Source organism: Phalacrocorax aristotelis, chromosome 8, assembly GCF_949628215.1.
Source record: "Phalacrocorax aristotelis chromosome 8, bGulAri2.1, whole genome shotgun sequence".
Taxonomy (NCBI): Eukaryota; Metazoa; Chordata; class Aves; order Suliformes; family Phalacrocoracidae; genus Phalacrocorax; species Phalacrocorax aristotelis.
The window spans coordinates 22,425,133-22,439,973 of record NC_134283.1 but is presented as its reverse complement, the minus strand read 5'-3'; the positions used below and the strand labels follow the sequence as shown (position 1 = coordinate 22,439,973).

At 46.3% G+C, this 14,841-nt stretch overlaps 1 protein-coding gene across 1 annotated transcript in view; it reads left to right on the top strand.

The window, feature by feature from the left end:
* The window catches only part of HYDIN (HYDIN axonemal central pair apparatus protein), a 149,189-nt gene that overhangs the window by 61,088 nt on the left and 73,260 nt on the right, over window positions 1-14,841 (top strand). Inside the window, exons 15-18 of the mRNA XM_075101795.1 lie at window positions 981-1,116; window positions 1,579-1,743; window positions 5,154-5,306; window positions 13,608-13,846. Of these exons, the coding sequence (XP_074957896.1) occupies window positions 981-1,116; window positions 1,579-1,743; window positions 5,154-5,306; window positions 13,608-13,846 (693 nt within the window). The remainder of the gene's footprint in view (window positions 1-980; window positions 1,117-1,578; window positions 1,744-5,153; window positions 5,307-13,607; window positions 13,847-14,841) is intronic.

The window sequence follows — 14,841 nt, the reverse complement described above, 5'->3', positions numbered from 1 at the left end:
TTTTTGGTGCTTGAGGTGTAACTAAGTTCCAAAGGGCTGCCTCTCCTTTTTCATGCAAGTGGTGGACTTGTGCTGGGTTGCGACCAAAATGCAATGTTTGTTTGGGATGCAGCGAACAGCCTGCTGAAAGCTGGTCTCTGGTTCAGTTAATGAAGGCATGTGCAAATGGTGAGAGAAAAATAAAGGCAAGGTCTTATGAAGGGGAAAAGTCCTTGACATGGAAGGTGAGCTCAGGCTTCTCTGCTTTCCTCTGGTTCTTTTGAGCATTAATGTTCTCAGACTTAAATGAAAAGTTGTTCTTGCTGCAGCCAAGTTCAATCTTGTTGTGCTGCAGTGGGTGTCAGTTTAATTACAGGAGGGATGTAGTTTCCCTCTCCCAGGTAGAGTCATCCAGTCAGTGCCTGGGCTTCAATTTTGTAAAATAAGTGCAAATGGGAACAGACAGCGTATGGACCTGTGGGTAAGGAATGGGCAATTAGCACCTGCATAAAGCAGGTAGTGGCTTGTGCCCTCCATCGCTGGGACAAGTGGCTGAGTTTTCAGGCAGAGCAAGACCAGCATGGGAGAGGAGGGAGTAATTTTAACTGAGACACTGGAGTCTTGTGTTCCCTGAGCCTTGCTGAGCACTGGTCCTTGGTGGGAAGGCTCCCACAGAGCTCTCACCTTGCTGGGACTGTTGTGAGGGTCCTTGCAAGCCTCCTGGGGCAAAGGTGCCTGTCAGCTCTGGGATAGGGCACTGTGCTCTGCCTGGGCACTTGGCGGCCTCTGGGATGCTGAGACTCAGGGTTTGCCCCTCCTTTACGAGAGGTTGTTGAATAAAAGTGAATAAAAAGTTAAAGGTGATATATTGCTGTAGGGGTATTAAATGCCTATTTGACAGTGACAAATGTGTTATGCTCCATTTCATGCTCTTCAAGGAGTAAACAAATTCTACATTCTCTGTGTATCTCTAATTCCCTTTTGGTCATCTCTTTGCCTAGATGCATAGTTCCTCCTCTGCGAGTGCTCAACCCCGTCATGATGTTTGGACGGTGCTTTCTGAAATTCCCTTATCGGCAGATGCTGACCCTTGTGAACGACAGTGATCTTCCAGGCTGCTACAGGATTCTTCCTCAGGTTTGGCATCACATCCGTCTCCTGCCCTCAAATGTTACTGAGGGGTTTATTAGGGGGAAAAAAGGGGTTTTGGATAAGACCTTGCTGATTTATATTCAGAGCTAAAGGTTTGCTGAAAACAGGAACCTACCTGAATATAAACTTCAGACAGCAGTTTAAATTCTTAGGAATCAGTTTATAGTCTAGTCTTTGGGGTGCTTTCATGGAGGAGAACTTAGAGGGTCATGAAAAGCTGCTGCAAGGAGACTGCCAGCACAGGAGTGGGTGTTTGTGGATGCATCAGCTTTTGGACCCCCTTGGGATGCTAAGCCCATACTAGTCTTGCATCTGCTTTTGTGCCTTTCTGCTTTCTCCTAGGGATTTTTAAAAATGTGTGTGAATTATTGTTGTGGGTAGATGTCGAGGAGCTTAAAGTTCCCTCAAAGGTCAATCTGAAGTTGGGTTTGATTCTGCCCCTTATAGGAACACAAAGAGGATGCTTCTGTGTGGTTCTCCAGCCCCACGCCATGTGGGATCGTCCAGCCTCACAGCTCGGTGGAGGTCCCATTTACACTGGAAGTCCAGGTGATGGGAGAGCAGAACGCTGTTGCTCATGTTGCCACGTTTGGGAGTGATGGAGCCCCACTGGTGAGTGCTAGGGGAGATGTGTGCCTTTGTGCGACTCATCTTGGAGGGTCGGGTGTAAAGTGTACAGGGATTCTTCCTGGGAAAACAAGAACTTGTAGTATATGGCTGGTATGGACAAGGAAAGAAAGGATTCATGGCATGAGCAACAACCAATGCCTAGAGGAGAGGAGGGATGGTATCATCTTAGGTGATAATCTAAGTGTCTGGCACAGCATTTAATTATGGATATGCAAGATGGGATAACCAGCCCAGTCTGAAACCCAGCACAACCCGATGGTCTCATACTCTGCTGAGTTATTAGATGAACAGCAACCGCTGCTTCATTAGGACTTTTGTTCAGGAGTGCACAGGGACCTCCCTGAATCCTGCTAAAGCAAGTGCTACGTAAGAAACCAAGCTAAGTGATGTTCTGTGCGAAGCTGGATTTAAGCTTTTCTGGAAGTCAGGCACATCGCATCTGAGAAATATCCATCAAATCCCTTTGCCAAAAGGCCCAGCCAAAGACGTATGAGTCTCCACACCATACGCATCTGGAGTGCAGAGACTTTTTTTCTACCAAGCTTGGAAAGGGAAGAAGCAAAGCACTCCTGGACTAAAGCCTCCTAAAAGTTGTTGTTTGCTTTCAGGCATACACAACAGCAGCAGCAACAACAAAATGTAGGCAAGAGGACATTGTAGGTAGTGTCCTGGCTTCATCTAGCTGAAATCTAGAACAAATTTAGTTAATTAAACTTTAATTTAAAATGGTATTAACTTTTGAAGCAGCTGTTTTAAAATGTCTTGTCATCTCTCTAAGCATGAAAGAGGATGTCAGAGGATTGCTGGGAACCTTAAGTTTCTGTAACAGAAAGGAAGGCTGACATTTTGAAAGCAGTCTAAGGGATTTAAACTTTCATTAGAACGAATGGAAATGACGCTGCTAAATCCCCTGGATGTCACTGAACATCTCAACCCAGTCCTTTGTGGATGTGCACGTAAACCAGTCAACAGGAAGGCCTGGCAGTGCAGGCTTTGTAGGGAAGTCTGAAGTTTGCCAAAAGGGTTGCTCATAAATAAAAGGCACAATTCCCTTAAAAAGGACGGTTTTCTCCCCTCTAGAATAACCTAGCTGTTTAACTGTTAGCTTGTTTGACTACAGTGTTCTTGCAAAGCTTTAACCCTTGAACTAACAATTTATAGTTTCAAACTTTTCCAAATACAAAAGATTAAGGTAATGAATCTGGCAGGTTTTTGTCCAAAGGGTGAGCATTTCAGCTCGAGAATCCTAGCTGTCTCTAAAGAAACAATGAGCCTGAGGTCAAGTGAGTGTGTTGATCTTTAACCGAGTGTTTATGCTTGGTTGCTGCTAGTGCCCAGTGAGTGCTGTTAGAAACCTTGCTGGGTATATTGACAGCACAGATGTGAGTTTCTGGCTGTCAGATGAGATTCTTTGCATTTGCTATAGGACTGCCCTGTAGTTTGGGTGTTGTTTCAAGTTGTTCTCTGGTCCAGAGATTTCTGGGCTAGCAGAACCGTTAGCCGTCTTGTTATACATCCTGCACTGGTGGCAAATCCTACCTGTATGGATCATATGATGCAAATCTGACCTCGGGGGAATGGCTGCAGTGTGTTCCAATAAAGCCAAAATATAAGATTGCTCTTGTTGTCTTAGGTTATGCCGTCTGGTATTGATGCCAAGTCTTTACAGAGTTAGGTGAAATATAGTCCAGATCTTTCATCCAGATTGTGTAGGGTCCCTCCATGGGTCTGTTGCCCGGTATTTTGTTTGCCAGTGACCGCATGCCAGTTTTAGTTTGGTGTATGTAATCTCCTGCATTAAGGAGCTGGTAAAACCCAACCCTGGGGTTACCAGTGGCAAGGCAGCCTTGTGTGCATGGGCAGGGGATTTGGCAGCTGGCCACTATCAGAATAAGCGGTCACTTAAACCATGGCTGTCTGAAAGGGACAGATGCTTTTGATTCCTAAACAATCAAATGTCACATCACATACCCATTGACAAAGCCAGCAGTGCTGCTGGGATGGTGTGTGTGTGGCAATATTACCCGTGGCAAAGTTGCCCTCTCCTTTTACTGCCTTTCCCCATGTGTTACATTGCCTGTCCCTTTTCTTGTCCCTTTTAAGATGACTGTAGATGAAGAACGGGTTATAAAAAAACCACCCTTTGGTGAGGATATATCATGTTAGTATGCACTCTAGTTGAAGCCAGCTGGCCTGGGCATCCTCCAGATGTTATTCAGACCATCTGCAAAGGGTTCTGCCCTGCCATTGCTGCTTCTGCACCACTATCACCTGGAGGCAAAGCCAGCTGGCAAAGCACATCGCTTCCCTCTAGCTCCTTCCTGGGAGCTTTGGGCAGCATCACCCAGACCATAGCTCTCTTTGCCTCCCTTCTCCTGGAGGGATAAAAGATCCATCATCATGTATGGCTTCAGTTCCTTATTTTTGAGTTACTGGCCTTGGTATGTGATTCTTTGGCACTTACTTGCATGCAGCGCTGTCCTCTCAAGGGATGAGCATTTCTGATGCTGCTTCTTCTGGCTGAGCTGGGCTAGTGATTCTGACAGCTGCTAATGCCATTTCCTTGAGTCAGACATCACTAAAGGTTTTACATCATGGAGGCTGGTTTCTTTTGTGGTTAAATCATACTCCGTGCCCTCCAGTGAATCAAACAGCAGCTTGTCAGTGTTGGGAGTTTTATGCATTCACATCCTGTATAAAGTTTGGGGTGTTTGGAACCAGTGAAATCCAGTCAGACCGGATAAATTGGCATTGTTTTTAATGATGTGAGAAGGTGATTTAGCAAAGGAATCTGCATTCCTCCTCCAATGGTCTGTGCCAGTTCTGCAAGAGCAAGTCTTTTGAGTCTGACTGTCAAAAGAAGAAAATACTGCTTGAATGATGTAATTAAAAATTAATGTCTGTTTTTCATATAATACTAGGAATACATATAAGCACAAATCAGAGGCAACTAACCTACATGATCTCTACTCTGAAGAGCCTGCTTTGCTGCTGACTTCTGCTGGTTTTCACAGGTGTAGCTTTGGGAACGTTAAAGTTAATGTCCAAGTGTGGCTGTGCAGCAGCAGAAGTCAGGGAGGGTGGTTTGGGGGAAGATTGAGCAGTAAAAGGATTGGGAGTAGGCACAGGGTAGAGTGTGGAGCAGGTGTGAAAAAGCAAGCATAGGAAAATGTGCTTCTTTATCCTCTGATAACAGGAGCTTGTGGCTTTCTGGTGGGATCACTCTAGATCCCACACTTGCTCCAGGCCTTGTGCATCAGTGTTACACCACTGAAAACTTCGAACAGTCATAATTATCCCCCAGTCTAGGAGTCCCCTTAGAACTGTCTAATCTTTTTAAACTTCCCTGGCTTTTTTTTGTTTTGATCTTTCCTACCTGCTTGCTGGAGCAGAAAATCCATTTAGTGAGCATTGGAGAAGGACCAGTTGTCTATGTGCATCCGAATAAGATAAATTTTGGCAGTATCCAAGTTCTACAAGATGCTTCCCGAACTCTCCACCTCTCCAATCAGACTGTCATCCCTGCTTCCTTCTGGGCAGAGATGGTAAGTATCTGTGGGGCTATTTTCCAACAAAAATGACTGGTCCATAGCAGCCTGTGACTTAATTTTTATATGGAACATTTCCATATCACTACCTGAGAGAGAATGCAAGATATTCCATAACAATGCAGCAAGAGGAGCCTGGCTCTGGGGCAGTTTTAGCTGGAGGACCCCTCAGTAGATAGAGAATTTGCATAGACATTTGAGTACAAATGAGTCTGGATCATTTTTAAGTCCTCCCTTTATTTTGTGGAAGGTATTTCACTCAAAGCCATGTTTTTGGAGCTCTGAGATCAAGAGAACCCTGTGGCCCTTTGCTCTTGAAAGGGCATTGGTTTCCCTGATATGTCTGCATCTGCTTTATCTCAAACCCTTGTTAACACTAGAGACTAGGGTGTGAGGTCTGTCCTCAAACTGCTCCTGGTGAGCAACTGCTGGGCGTCAAACCAGCTGGGTTGTTGCACAAAAACATACCTGTAAGAGCTGTGTACCTACAGAGTCGTGGGTGCCATAGCATTGCAGAGCATCTCTGGAGACTAGCTGCAGAAAAAGGCTATTGAATTCACGAGGCTGCATAGCGCAACAAGCTGCATAGCAGGAGGAGAGCTTGGCTGCTTCCCTGGCAGGGGGAGCAGGGATGATGCAGCTGGGAAGGGCTTGTGTGCTGAGGCTGGGTGGGATGTGCTCCCCACTGGAAGGGAAATGGGAGCAGGAAAAAGAGGTTTGGAAGAGGTTTGTGCTTCTCTGTTAAACTTCTGGGGTGGTTAACCTGGGCTGAATTTCCCTCTTGCTGCTTTTCCAGCTCTTTCACTCCAGTTTCTGTACCCAGGGGGATAAATGTAACCTCAAAATTCACAGGTCAGCTTTCTTTGACTTCACAATGAAAATCTGCTTTCCATAACTGCAGAGAGTGAGCCACCTTGGATGGGTGGTACTGGTGTATAAATGGTGGTTTTTGCATGCTTGAACCCAAGACTGACCTGAAGAGCTCTGTTTAGGTACTGCTGTCCTGGTAAAACACCTTCCCTTCCTCCACTAGGCAGCTTGCCATGTACCCGGGGGGCTTGCAGAGGGGTAGATTTGCCTCTCTGTTGCCTCAGTTTCTTAGCTTATGGGATCGAGAAATAAATCCTATCCTGCTTCACTGCAGTCTCTGCAAATATTGTGGCTAATCAATAAATAGAACAATAATATGAGGTGGTTCAAGGCTGGTTTATTTTCCTGCAGTAAAGATGAACTCTGCTGCTCCATAGTCCCCCCTGCTGACTTTAGTTACCCCACAGTGAGCATCTCAGCTTCTCAGGCTAGCTGCTGATATCATGGCGATGTTCAAGGAGGCAGGTCCTGGGAACCTGCTCAGTCAGACATTTCAGCAAGGGCTCTTCAGACTCTTCAAGACTCTGGTGCTGAGCCTGCCTGATGGAAGCAGCACTGCGACAGGCAGGATGTGCTTGAGCTACTCCCCTGCCCTCAGCAGCTGCCTACTTTGGTGCCTTTGCTGCTGCCTTAGGCTGCCTGGCAGCTTATTGACAGGAAGAAGAGAGGACTGAATAATTTTGGAGATCAAGTTTGAGTTGCATTCAGGTGTCAGGGTGAAGTATACATGTACGTCTGAGAGCAGAGCTGGCTCCAGCTGTCCCTTGGCCTAGCTGGTGGGTGACTTGGGCATCCTTCATTCACGTGTGCTCCTGAACCCAAGTCTTGTGTTCTCTAAGATGCCAAAGCTGCTGCTTGGAGATTGCTGCAGGACACAAGCTGTGATTTCCCTGTCTCCCATTTGATGGCGTATCTCAAAACTGTGACTGTTTGCAGTTAGGCTTATTGGATAATGGTCCTCACTTGAAAGAAAGAGCCATTGACTGAAACTTTCACAGCAGCATTGCATCAGCAGTGTTACAGTACACACTGACTGGCAGCTCAACAAACCGAATGAGATTAAATTAAGGGGCAGCAACAGGGCAAGTAAAAGGCTGGTGTCTTGTTCGAGACCAAAAAGGAAAATGCTGTAATGCAGATGGCCATGCTGCTGCCTTGGTGGTGTTCATAACCATCACATGCAAATGGCTGTTCCTGTCAAGTCAAGCTTTCCTAGCTTTGTGGCAGAAAAGAGTATTATCTGAGCAAGATGAGATGCTCTTTTTGTGGATAACTTCACTTTGGAATACTGACTAAAGGAATTACCTGGCATACCCTCATGCACGGGCTTCCCTGGACCCCTCTTTTCTTCTGTGTTGCATGAGTTGTGGGGAGCAGCACTTGAGCCGCTCTGCTGCCAGAAGGAAATAAATAAAAAAACTCCAAAGCTGTGCACTGAGATGGGGCCCTCAGGGTTTAAAGAGAAGTGTAGGGACTTCGTACCTTAGTCCTCTGTTGGCTTATCCCTGCAGTCTGTGACCCTTGGGACCAGAGTGCCATCCCATGCTTATCCCCTGAATCCTGTGTCTGATGTACTTTTCCTTGTCAGATTGCTTTCTGAGCTGCCAGGCAGCCCTGTTAGAGCATCCTCTGGATCCAGCAAGGGTAGGGTTTGCCTTTTTCCATGGGTAGAAAAGACTGGAGGAATATGGCTGGATGAAGGAGCTGCTGCAGCTTAGCTGGGGGCTGATGTGACCTGCTGGAAAAGGTGGCTGTTTCTCCTCCTTGCTGCTGCTGTCATCTTCTTTTCCTGTTTCCTTAAGTGTTTGATTTTTGCCATATTGACAAGTGCAAGAGAGTTGTATTGATTAATGGAAGTGTTTGCATTCACTGCAGAGTGGAAAAAACATCATTCTTTGACCATTTCCTACTTGTTCTTTGTTGCTCTGTCTTCTCAGGAATCTTCTATTTGGCTACTAAGAATGACATTTCAGCATCATGGAAGGCAGCTGCGTATCATGCCTGTGTGATCAGGAAAGAAAAGACAGGCCTAGGGTGTAATTTCTGCTAATCAGTGGCAGCTTTCTTCTGCCTGCATAACCACCGTGCTGGGTCTGTTATGTCCTACCTCAGGGAGGCAAACAGTGGTTTCCTGGTGCCTTGTAGTGAGGGAGGACTGAGAAAGTCTTTTCTTGGGACTTCCTCTTCTAGTGATGGTGCTCGGTTTCCTAATCAGGGGTCCTGTCTTCTCTGACCTGATCCTTGACTTCCCTGATCCAGAGCCCTGTGTTCCTGATGGAGCTTGCTGCAACCTTGTTTCTAGCAGTGGTTCTACAGCCAGATGTGTTGTCATCTTCAGGAGAGTGCCTGGCGAGCAGATCCATGTTCCCAGGGATGGGCTGCCATCAGATTCAACTGGAGTTGACATTGCAAAAGAGACCAAGTTTTGTTTGTGGGGGGAAAAAAAAAAAGGCAAAAAAGCTGTAACTTTATCTTCTCACTGGGATTCACTGGAGAAAATCGACTGATTTTCAGGCAGTGTATAAAAGCTTTTGGTCAAATTCGGTGTAAGCAAGGACAGAAAACGCAGTTCCTATTCCCATACTTGCTTCTCTCCTCATTAGTGCAGGATTTGTTTCATTTACTAATTTAATTGCTTATTTCAAGCATTTGACAACATTCTCTTTATTAAAGAAACAGCCATATGGAGAAACAGCAAAACATGGAGATAAAAGCAGTGCTGGTAAGGGGATCCTCCTTTAGTGATTCTGTTTCTTGTTCTGGCTGATGGGCGATTTTGTTGTTATCTGAGTGAATTGTGCAGGCCGGAGAGGGAAGGCTTTGAAGAGTGTGTCAGCATTGTTGATAGCTCTCTCCAACTGCTCTCACTGAAGTTGGAACAGACTTGAATTGGCAAGAGTGTTTTTTAAATCTACTGTAAATTACTTCCCCCCAGCACCTGTGAGTGAGGCACACTAAGACAGTGCCACCCCCTTCAAATGAGATCTGCAATGCTATTTAGAAATAAGTGTTAATTTAACTTTCCAGGGCAGCATTGGCCCTGAATACATGGTCTTTTCTCAGGTGAGCAGAGCTTTTGAAGATAAGATGCAGAGGCTTAACTCTTTCCAGAGCTGTCCTACCAGAGCTTCATGGTGCTCTGAAAGCTCACCTTTAGACTCAACCATTGGTTTGGTTTTTAAAGGCTGTGTTTTGCTAATAAAGCAGTGCTAGTTTGCTGATTTCCACCCAGTTTGGTCTTGCCAGAGCTGGACCATGTCTGGGAAAACTCATGGCATGGGTCAGGGCCAGGATCATCCAGTCTTGTGCTGGTGACTGGTTTTATGAAAACCGGAGGGAGGTAGAAGGCTCTGTCCCTCCCAGTGTTGCACAGGCTTAGGTCCAGAGCATGTGGCTCTTAAAAAGATGAGCAGAGGTATGGAGGAGACCTTGGAAAAGGTGCCTGAAACCTGGCCACAGGGAAGATGTTTGGTGTGGGTTTTTTGTTGTTGTTGTTGTTTTTTAATCATGTCAGGTGTCTTATATGAGTTCATGTCCTTTCAAAATGGATGTATTTCAGTAATTGAAGAAATTGTTATTCTGCTCATCTAGGGAAACTAAGCTTATCATATTGTGCTGCACCCATTGGCCAACTGAAGTAAAGAAGGGTAGAATTCTTCAAGGCGGTTATGTTCCTACAAGCAAGAGTGACTCAGCAGAGTGCTATTCCCAAAGGAAAAGCAGGAGGAGTTTAGTTATTAAATGTTGTGCTTGGCAGCAGCTGGCCAAGCTGTGCCTGTGTCCTGGCTGGTGAACCCGGATGCGCAGAGCAGTGGCACTGGTCTCCTCAGCCCAGGGGGGAGGGCAGATGGGATCTGGAGGGGTGAACTGTGGACAGGGGACACAGATGGACAAAAGCTTCATTCGCTCACTCAGCAGTCTGCTATGAGCTGAAACAAGTGTGGTAAATTAGGCTGTGTTGTTAGTGGCAGTGAGTGCCATGCTTTAATTTTTTTTTTACTGGTTTTAGAGGCCCTACCTCTTTCATAAAATATCCCCTTGATGGTGTTCTGGGGCAGAGGCTAAACCAAAGTGGTCCCCATGGTTTTGTCAAGGACGTGCTGGTGCTGAGGTGCAGGAGGAGGCTGGTTGTTGGTGGGAGTATCTAGCCAGCCTCGCACTCTGACCCCCACCTCCTGCTGGGACTCAGGGTGCTTTTGTGCTGTTTTCTGCCACTGCCAGTTGTGCAGATAAAGAGTAGCTTTGAAATGAAGAAGTGCAGGATCCCCCACCTCAGGACTGCTAAAACACCTGGGACATGGCGCTCTGCACAACTGAGGTAGGGCGAGGTTTTATTTCCCCTTCATGCGCAACCGCCATGAGGAGTGATGTGTCAGTCCGACAAGGTGTGAATGCTGTCTCGCCAGAGGTATGGCTTGGTAAAGCACAGCTGCATTTTTGAGTTCTTTTTCACTCACACAAGGCCGGAATGACCAGAACACTTTAATGTGATCTATTTAACTAGCTTTAGTTTTCTAAAAATCTAAATCTTAAAATTCTAGATTTAACTAGCTTTAAGTAGCTTCAAGAGAACTGAGTGTGGTGGCTCCTCAGTCGTCCCTTAAGGCAGCCATCCATCTATCTCTCAGATGCACACTGATGTCTGTTATCACCAAATTTTGGCAGCTGTCTTTCACAATGGAAATCTGTCCTGGGAGAAGCTAATGATCTCAGCATTGAACTTCTTGATTAAGTGATTGATCCCTACCCTTGCCTGGCACTCAGGGACTCTGATGTCCAATAGTGCAAGCTCCTTACAGAGACAAAAATAGCCACTGTCTTTGTCTATCCTGTGCATACAGCTATTGCATAATTTTTCAGAGCATTTGAGGATAAGCAAGTAGGAGGGATGTTATCAGAAGTTAGATCTTGGTCTTTAAAGTGATGGAGTCTTTTAGCATGGCTCCAAGAGATCTCTTGTCTCTGGGACACAGCCTGGGTGGGTGTAGGCAGAAGCTGACCTAGAAACCTGAGGGAATCTGGCCTTTTGGTCCTGGCAGGTCTCCTGTTCAGTGATGCACTGTGCTGTCCCTTGGACACGCACCAAATGCTAACTGGAGGAATGAGGACATGGTGCGAATCATGCTCCTCCAGAGTGGGCTGTTGGCCTGGCAGGGCATGGTGGGTCTGTGTTGGGCCACCCTGGGAAATTCAAAGTGTGGCTCCATCGAGACAGCCTATCGTTATTCCTCAGTAATAGTTTCTTGGGTACAATTTACTGCCTGGCTTGTTGCCAAGCTTTGATAAATGAGCTTTGTCAGATAGCAGACTTGCAGATTCACCTCTGGAGCAGAGCTATCAGGTCTCCTTTTCAAGCGAGCTACCCTGTGTCAGCATGAATCAGAGGAAAAGTTGTACGTTAATGTCAATGAAAACCTAACACCCACTGGCTCAGTATGAGCATGTTGGCTGAGTAGCCCTCAGCTGATGGCAGCACAGTGGATGCCTCTGAGGCTTGTGATCAGCTATGCACGGGATGCAGGGACAACAGAAGACGGTTGATGGGATCCTTTGTGGTTGGTGAAATCAGTCTTCTCTTGTCTATCTGCCTGGGATTGTGTGCATCACTGGCCTTTGAGACAAAAGATTTTTTTTTTGATGGTTTCAGGAGGCTCAATGACTGTACTCTCTCTGGGAAAGCAGGTAACCTCCGTTGACAGATTTTGCTTTGTTTGCCATCTTCCAGTCTAGTTAGACACTCTGAGTTCAGCCTGGTTTTTGAGTGCTGCTTCTACTCTGCAACCAAGGAGTGTCAGGGGTGCAGAAAACAAAATTATAATTAGCCAGATCTCAAAGAGAATATAAGAATATTCCCTAACAGAGTATGAGGTCTCAAAACAGAATTGTGGAGAGCACGTTGCAGGTAATAATGAATGTGGAGGATGTAGGAGTGAAAAAAGCCTGGCCTGGTCCTCATGGAGAAGCAGAGCCCCAGTGTTTAGCCTGTGCTGATGACCTTCCTCCATCCCATTCTCATCTTGCTTTTTTTAAGAATTTCTCTTACATCCCTAGAGGATAAATTAAATGGAACCGAGTTTATTAGTTTTGCCAGTGCCTGGAATAATTTTGATGCCTTTGGCATGCCCCATCCTGGGATGCAGGCATGCAGACCTGACCTGCTCTCCATGCAGGGCACAGTCAGCCTAAGGAGGTACCGTAGCTGGGGTACCTACACACTGCTGGGACCCTGAATGCTCAGAAAGTTATTACTTCCCTGGCCTCCAGCTAGTCTTACCCTCATTAGCAGAGGTCGTTTTGGGGGGTTATTTATAATACTTTCCATGACTTTGAAGTGTTGCTTAGTTTTCTGATTATGTTCTCCTTTGAGCTGGCTGGTGTCCTGTTACAGCTCAGTGCCGCCAGCCTGATGGATGGAAACTCAAGCTAACTTCACCTGGATCAGGCACTTGCTTGGATCCTGTCAGGCCTCCAAGTGCATTGTTTCTTTCTATTAAAAAAAAAAAAGGCAAAAAACTGCTTCTCTTACAACATGGAGGTGTTTTGGGTGAGTAGTGCCTGTCATCCCATGCACAGCACTGAACTGTGAGGTGCAGGTACTACCAACACCGTGATGGACACTTTGAAGCCATACATCTACATCCCAGAGTGTGTTGTGCTGGCCAGGGAGCACTGCATGCATTTCTCTTGCTCTGCTGCAAGCTTTCTCCCTGTGAATGTGGTTTTAGGTGGACTGGGGGTCTAGCGCCCTTACTGACCTCCTGTCCGTAAGAAACCAGAGGAAGACAGTGCTTGGGAAGCCCAGACCATGCCCACAGGGCAAATGTTTTGCAGTTTTCTTTCTGCTTATTTTTTTACTGCCCTGCTGTAAACATTTATAGCTGAATTTTCCAAAGCCAAAGGATATCAGGGCACCTTACTGCAGCTGATAATCAGTGTGAAAGAAGCACTTTAGTCCTTCAGGGGCTGTTGAGAAGCACTGCCTAACTCTTGGGAAAGGAGACTTTGGTGTTGTGGGTTTTAATCAACTGGTTCTGCAGAGTTATTCTTCAGGCTCTCAGCAGTATCCCCCAGCCACGGTGGCTGCCATGGTGGGATTTGAGCAGTCCTGGCTTCCTCTGGCCTTGAGCCTTTTGCAAACCTGGCCACCATTGTTGGGAGGCCAGGAGTGGTAAAGTAGCCCTCCCCTGAGAATGAGCATCCCTTCGGTTGGGCAAAACTGGGTTAATGAAGTGAGTCTGTTACAGGGTAAAATACAGCTTGTATAAGCTCCTGTATAGTTTCTGTTTCCAGATACTTTAGCTTAGATTCAGGGAAATTAAGTCTTTATGTTTTTTACCCTCATGTCTTTAGTCTTTCCTTTTCCTGCACCCCACAAGACACCAGGGTCCATGGTTTCCATCCTAAGTTAGTGTTTGGTTTGTCTTACAGGCTGGCAAATGCTCAAGCTGGAGGATTGAACCTAGCAAAGGAGTGATCCCCCCTGAGACTGAGGTGTCTGTGACTGTCGTAGCAAACTTGGATGACACTGAGAAATTCAAGGATGAGGTGAATCTGTTCATAGAGAACAGCCATACCTATGTTATCCCTGTCCGGGCTGTCGGCATCGGCACCACAATTGTCACTGATAAAGCCTTTGCTCCGGAGCTCAACTTGGGACCCCACTTCAGGTAAGGGTATTTCTCTGCTCCTGCTTCTCTGGTGGGCTCAGCAAGGAGGAGTTTTGCTGTAGTCTTTCAGGCTTGTTCTCTTTCAGTGATCAAGGTCCTGGCTCCTTGTCACTGAAGCCACAGGAATTTCTTTAGAAACATTTTATGACCAGTTGAAAGCTATTAGATATCCTCAAAAGCCACCAAAATGGAAACCAGTTACTAGATTGTCACTGATTTGCCCTCAGTTACAACACAATTATTTCCTCACTTTATCAAATAAAGATTTGGAGGAAAACAGCAGGTTTCAGAAGCCTCCAGCTGAAAAAGGCACCATTACAAGTATAAACATATTTCCCCCTGCAATAACATTTCTTACTTTTCCACTCTCTATGGAGTATCACCTCACAACAGCAGAAAACCTTGGCGGTATCTTGTTAGCAACTCTGTGACTAAATTAATGGTGCTGCTTTATTTCCCCTCTGCCTGGGAGTCTTAGAGGAGCAGCAGAATTTGTCTTTGCCCCCGTATCATCCCTCGGTTCACTTGTCTTCCCTGTCTCCCCTGCTGGGCTGCTCTCTATTGGATGTACTCACTCTTTCCTAGTTTCTTCTTCTGCTTTCCTTGCCATCTCCTCTGTCAGTGCCTCAGCGGCAGCCTGGGGCACAGGCAGTCGGGGGTGGCTGCAGGATCAGCTCTGAAGAGGAGAGGAGGAGAAGTCTGCTGAGGTTGGGTGGTATAAATTGAGTGTTAATTGAAAGAGCTTTGCTTGGAGGAGGAGGTTCATTGATCCTAACGTGAGTGTCTGAAACCAGGCACGTCCTTGTAAACAGGGGAGGAAGATTAGCCTTTTCAAAGTGCTGCTTGCCTTGTGTTGGAGACGTCTTGGGGCAACAGGAGTCATCTCAAGGTGCATGTTCCTTTCCCTAGCTGCAAAGAGGGTCCACAGTGTTCTGATACCTAAATTTTTGGTTAGAAAGGGCAGGTTAATCCTACCTTAAGCATTTAGGATAGAT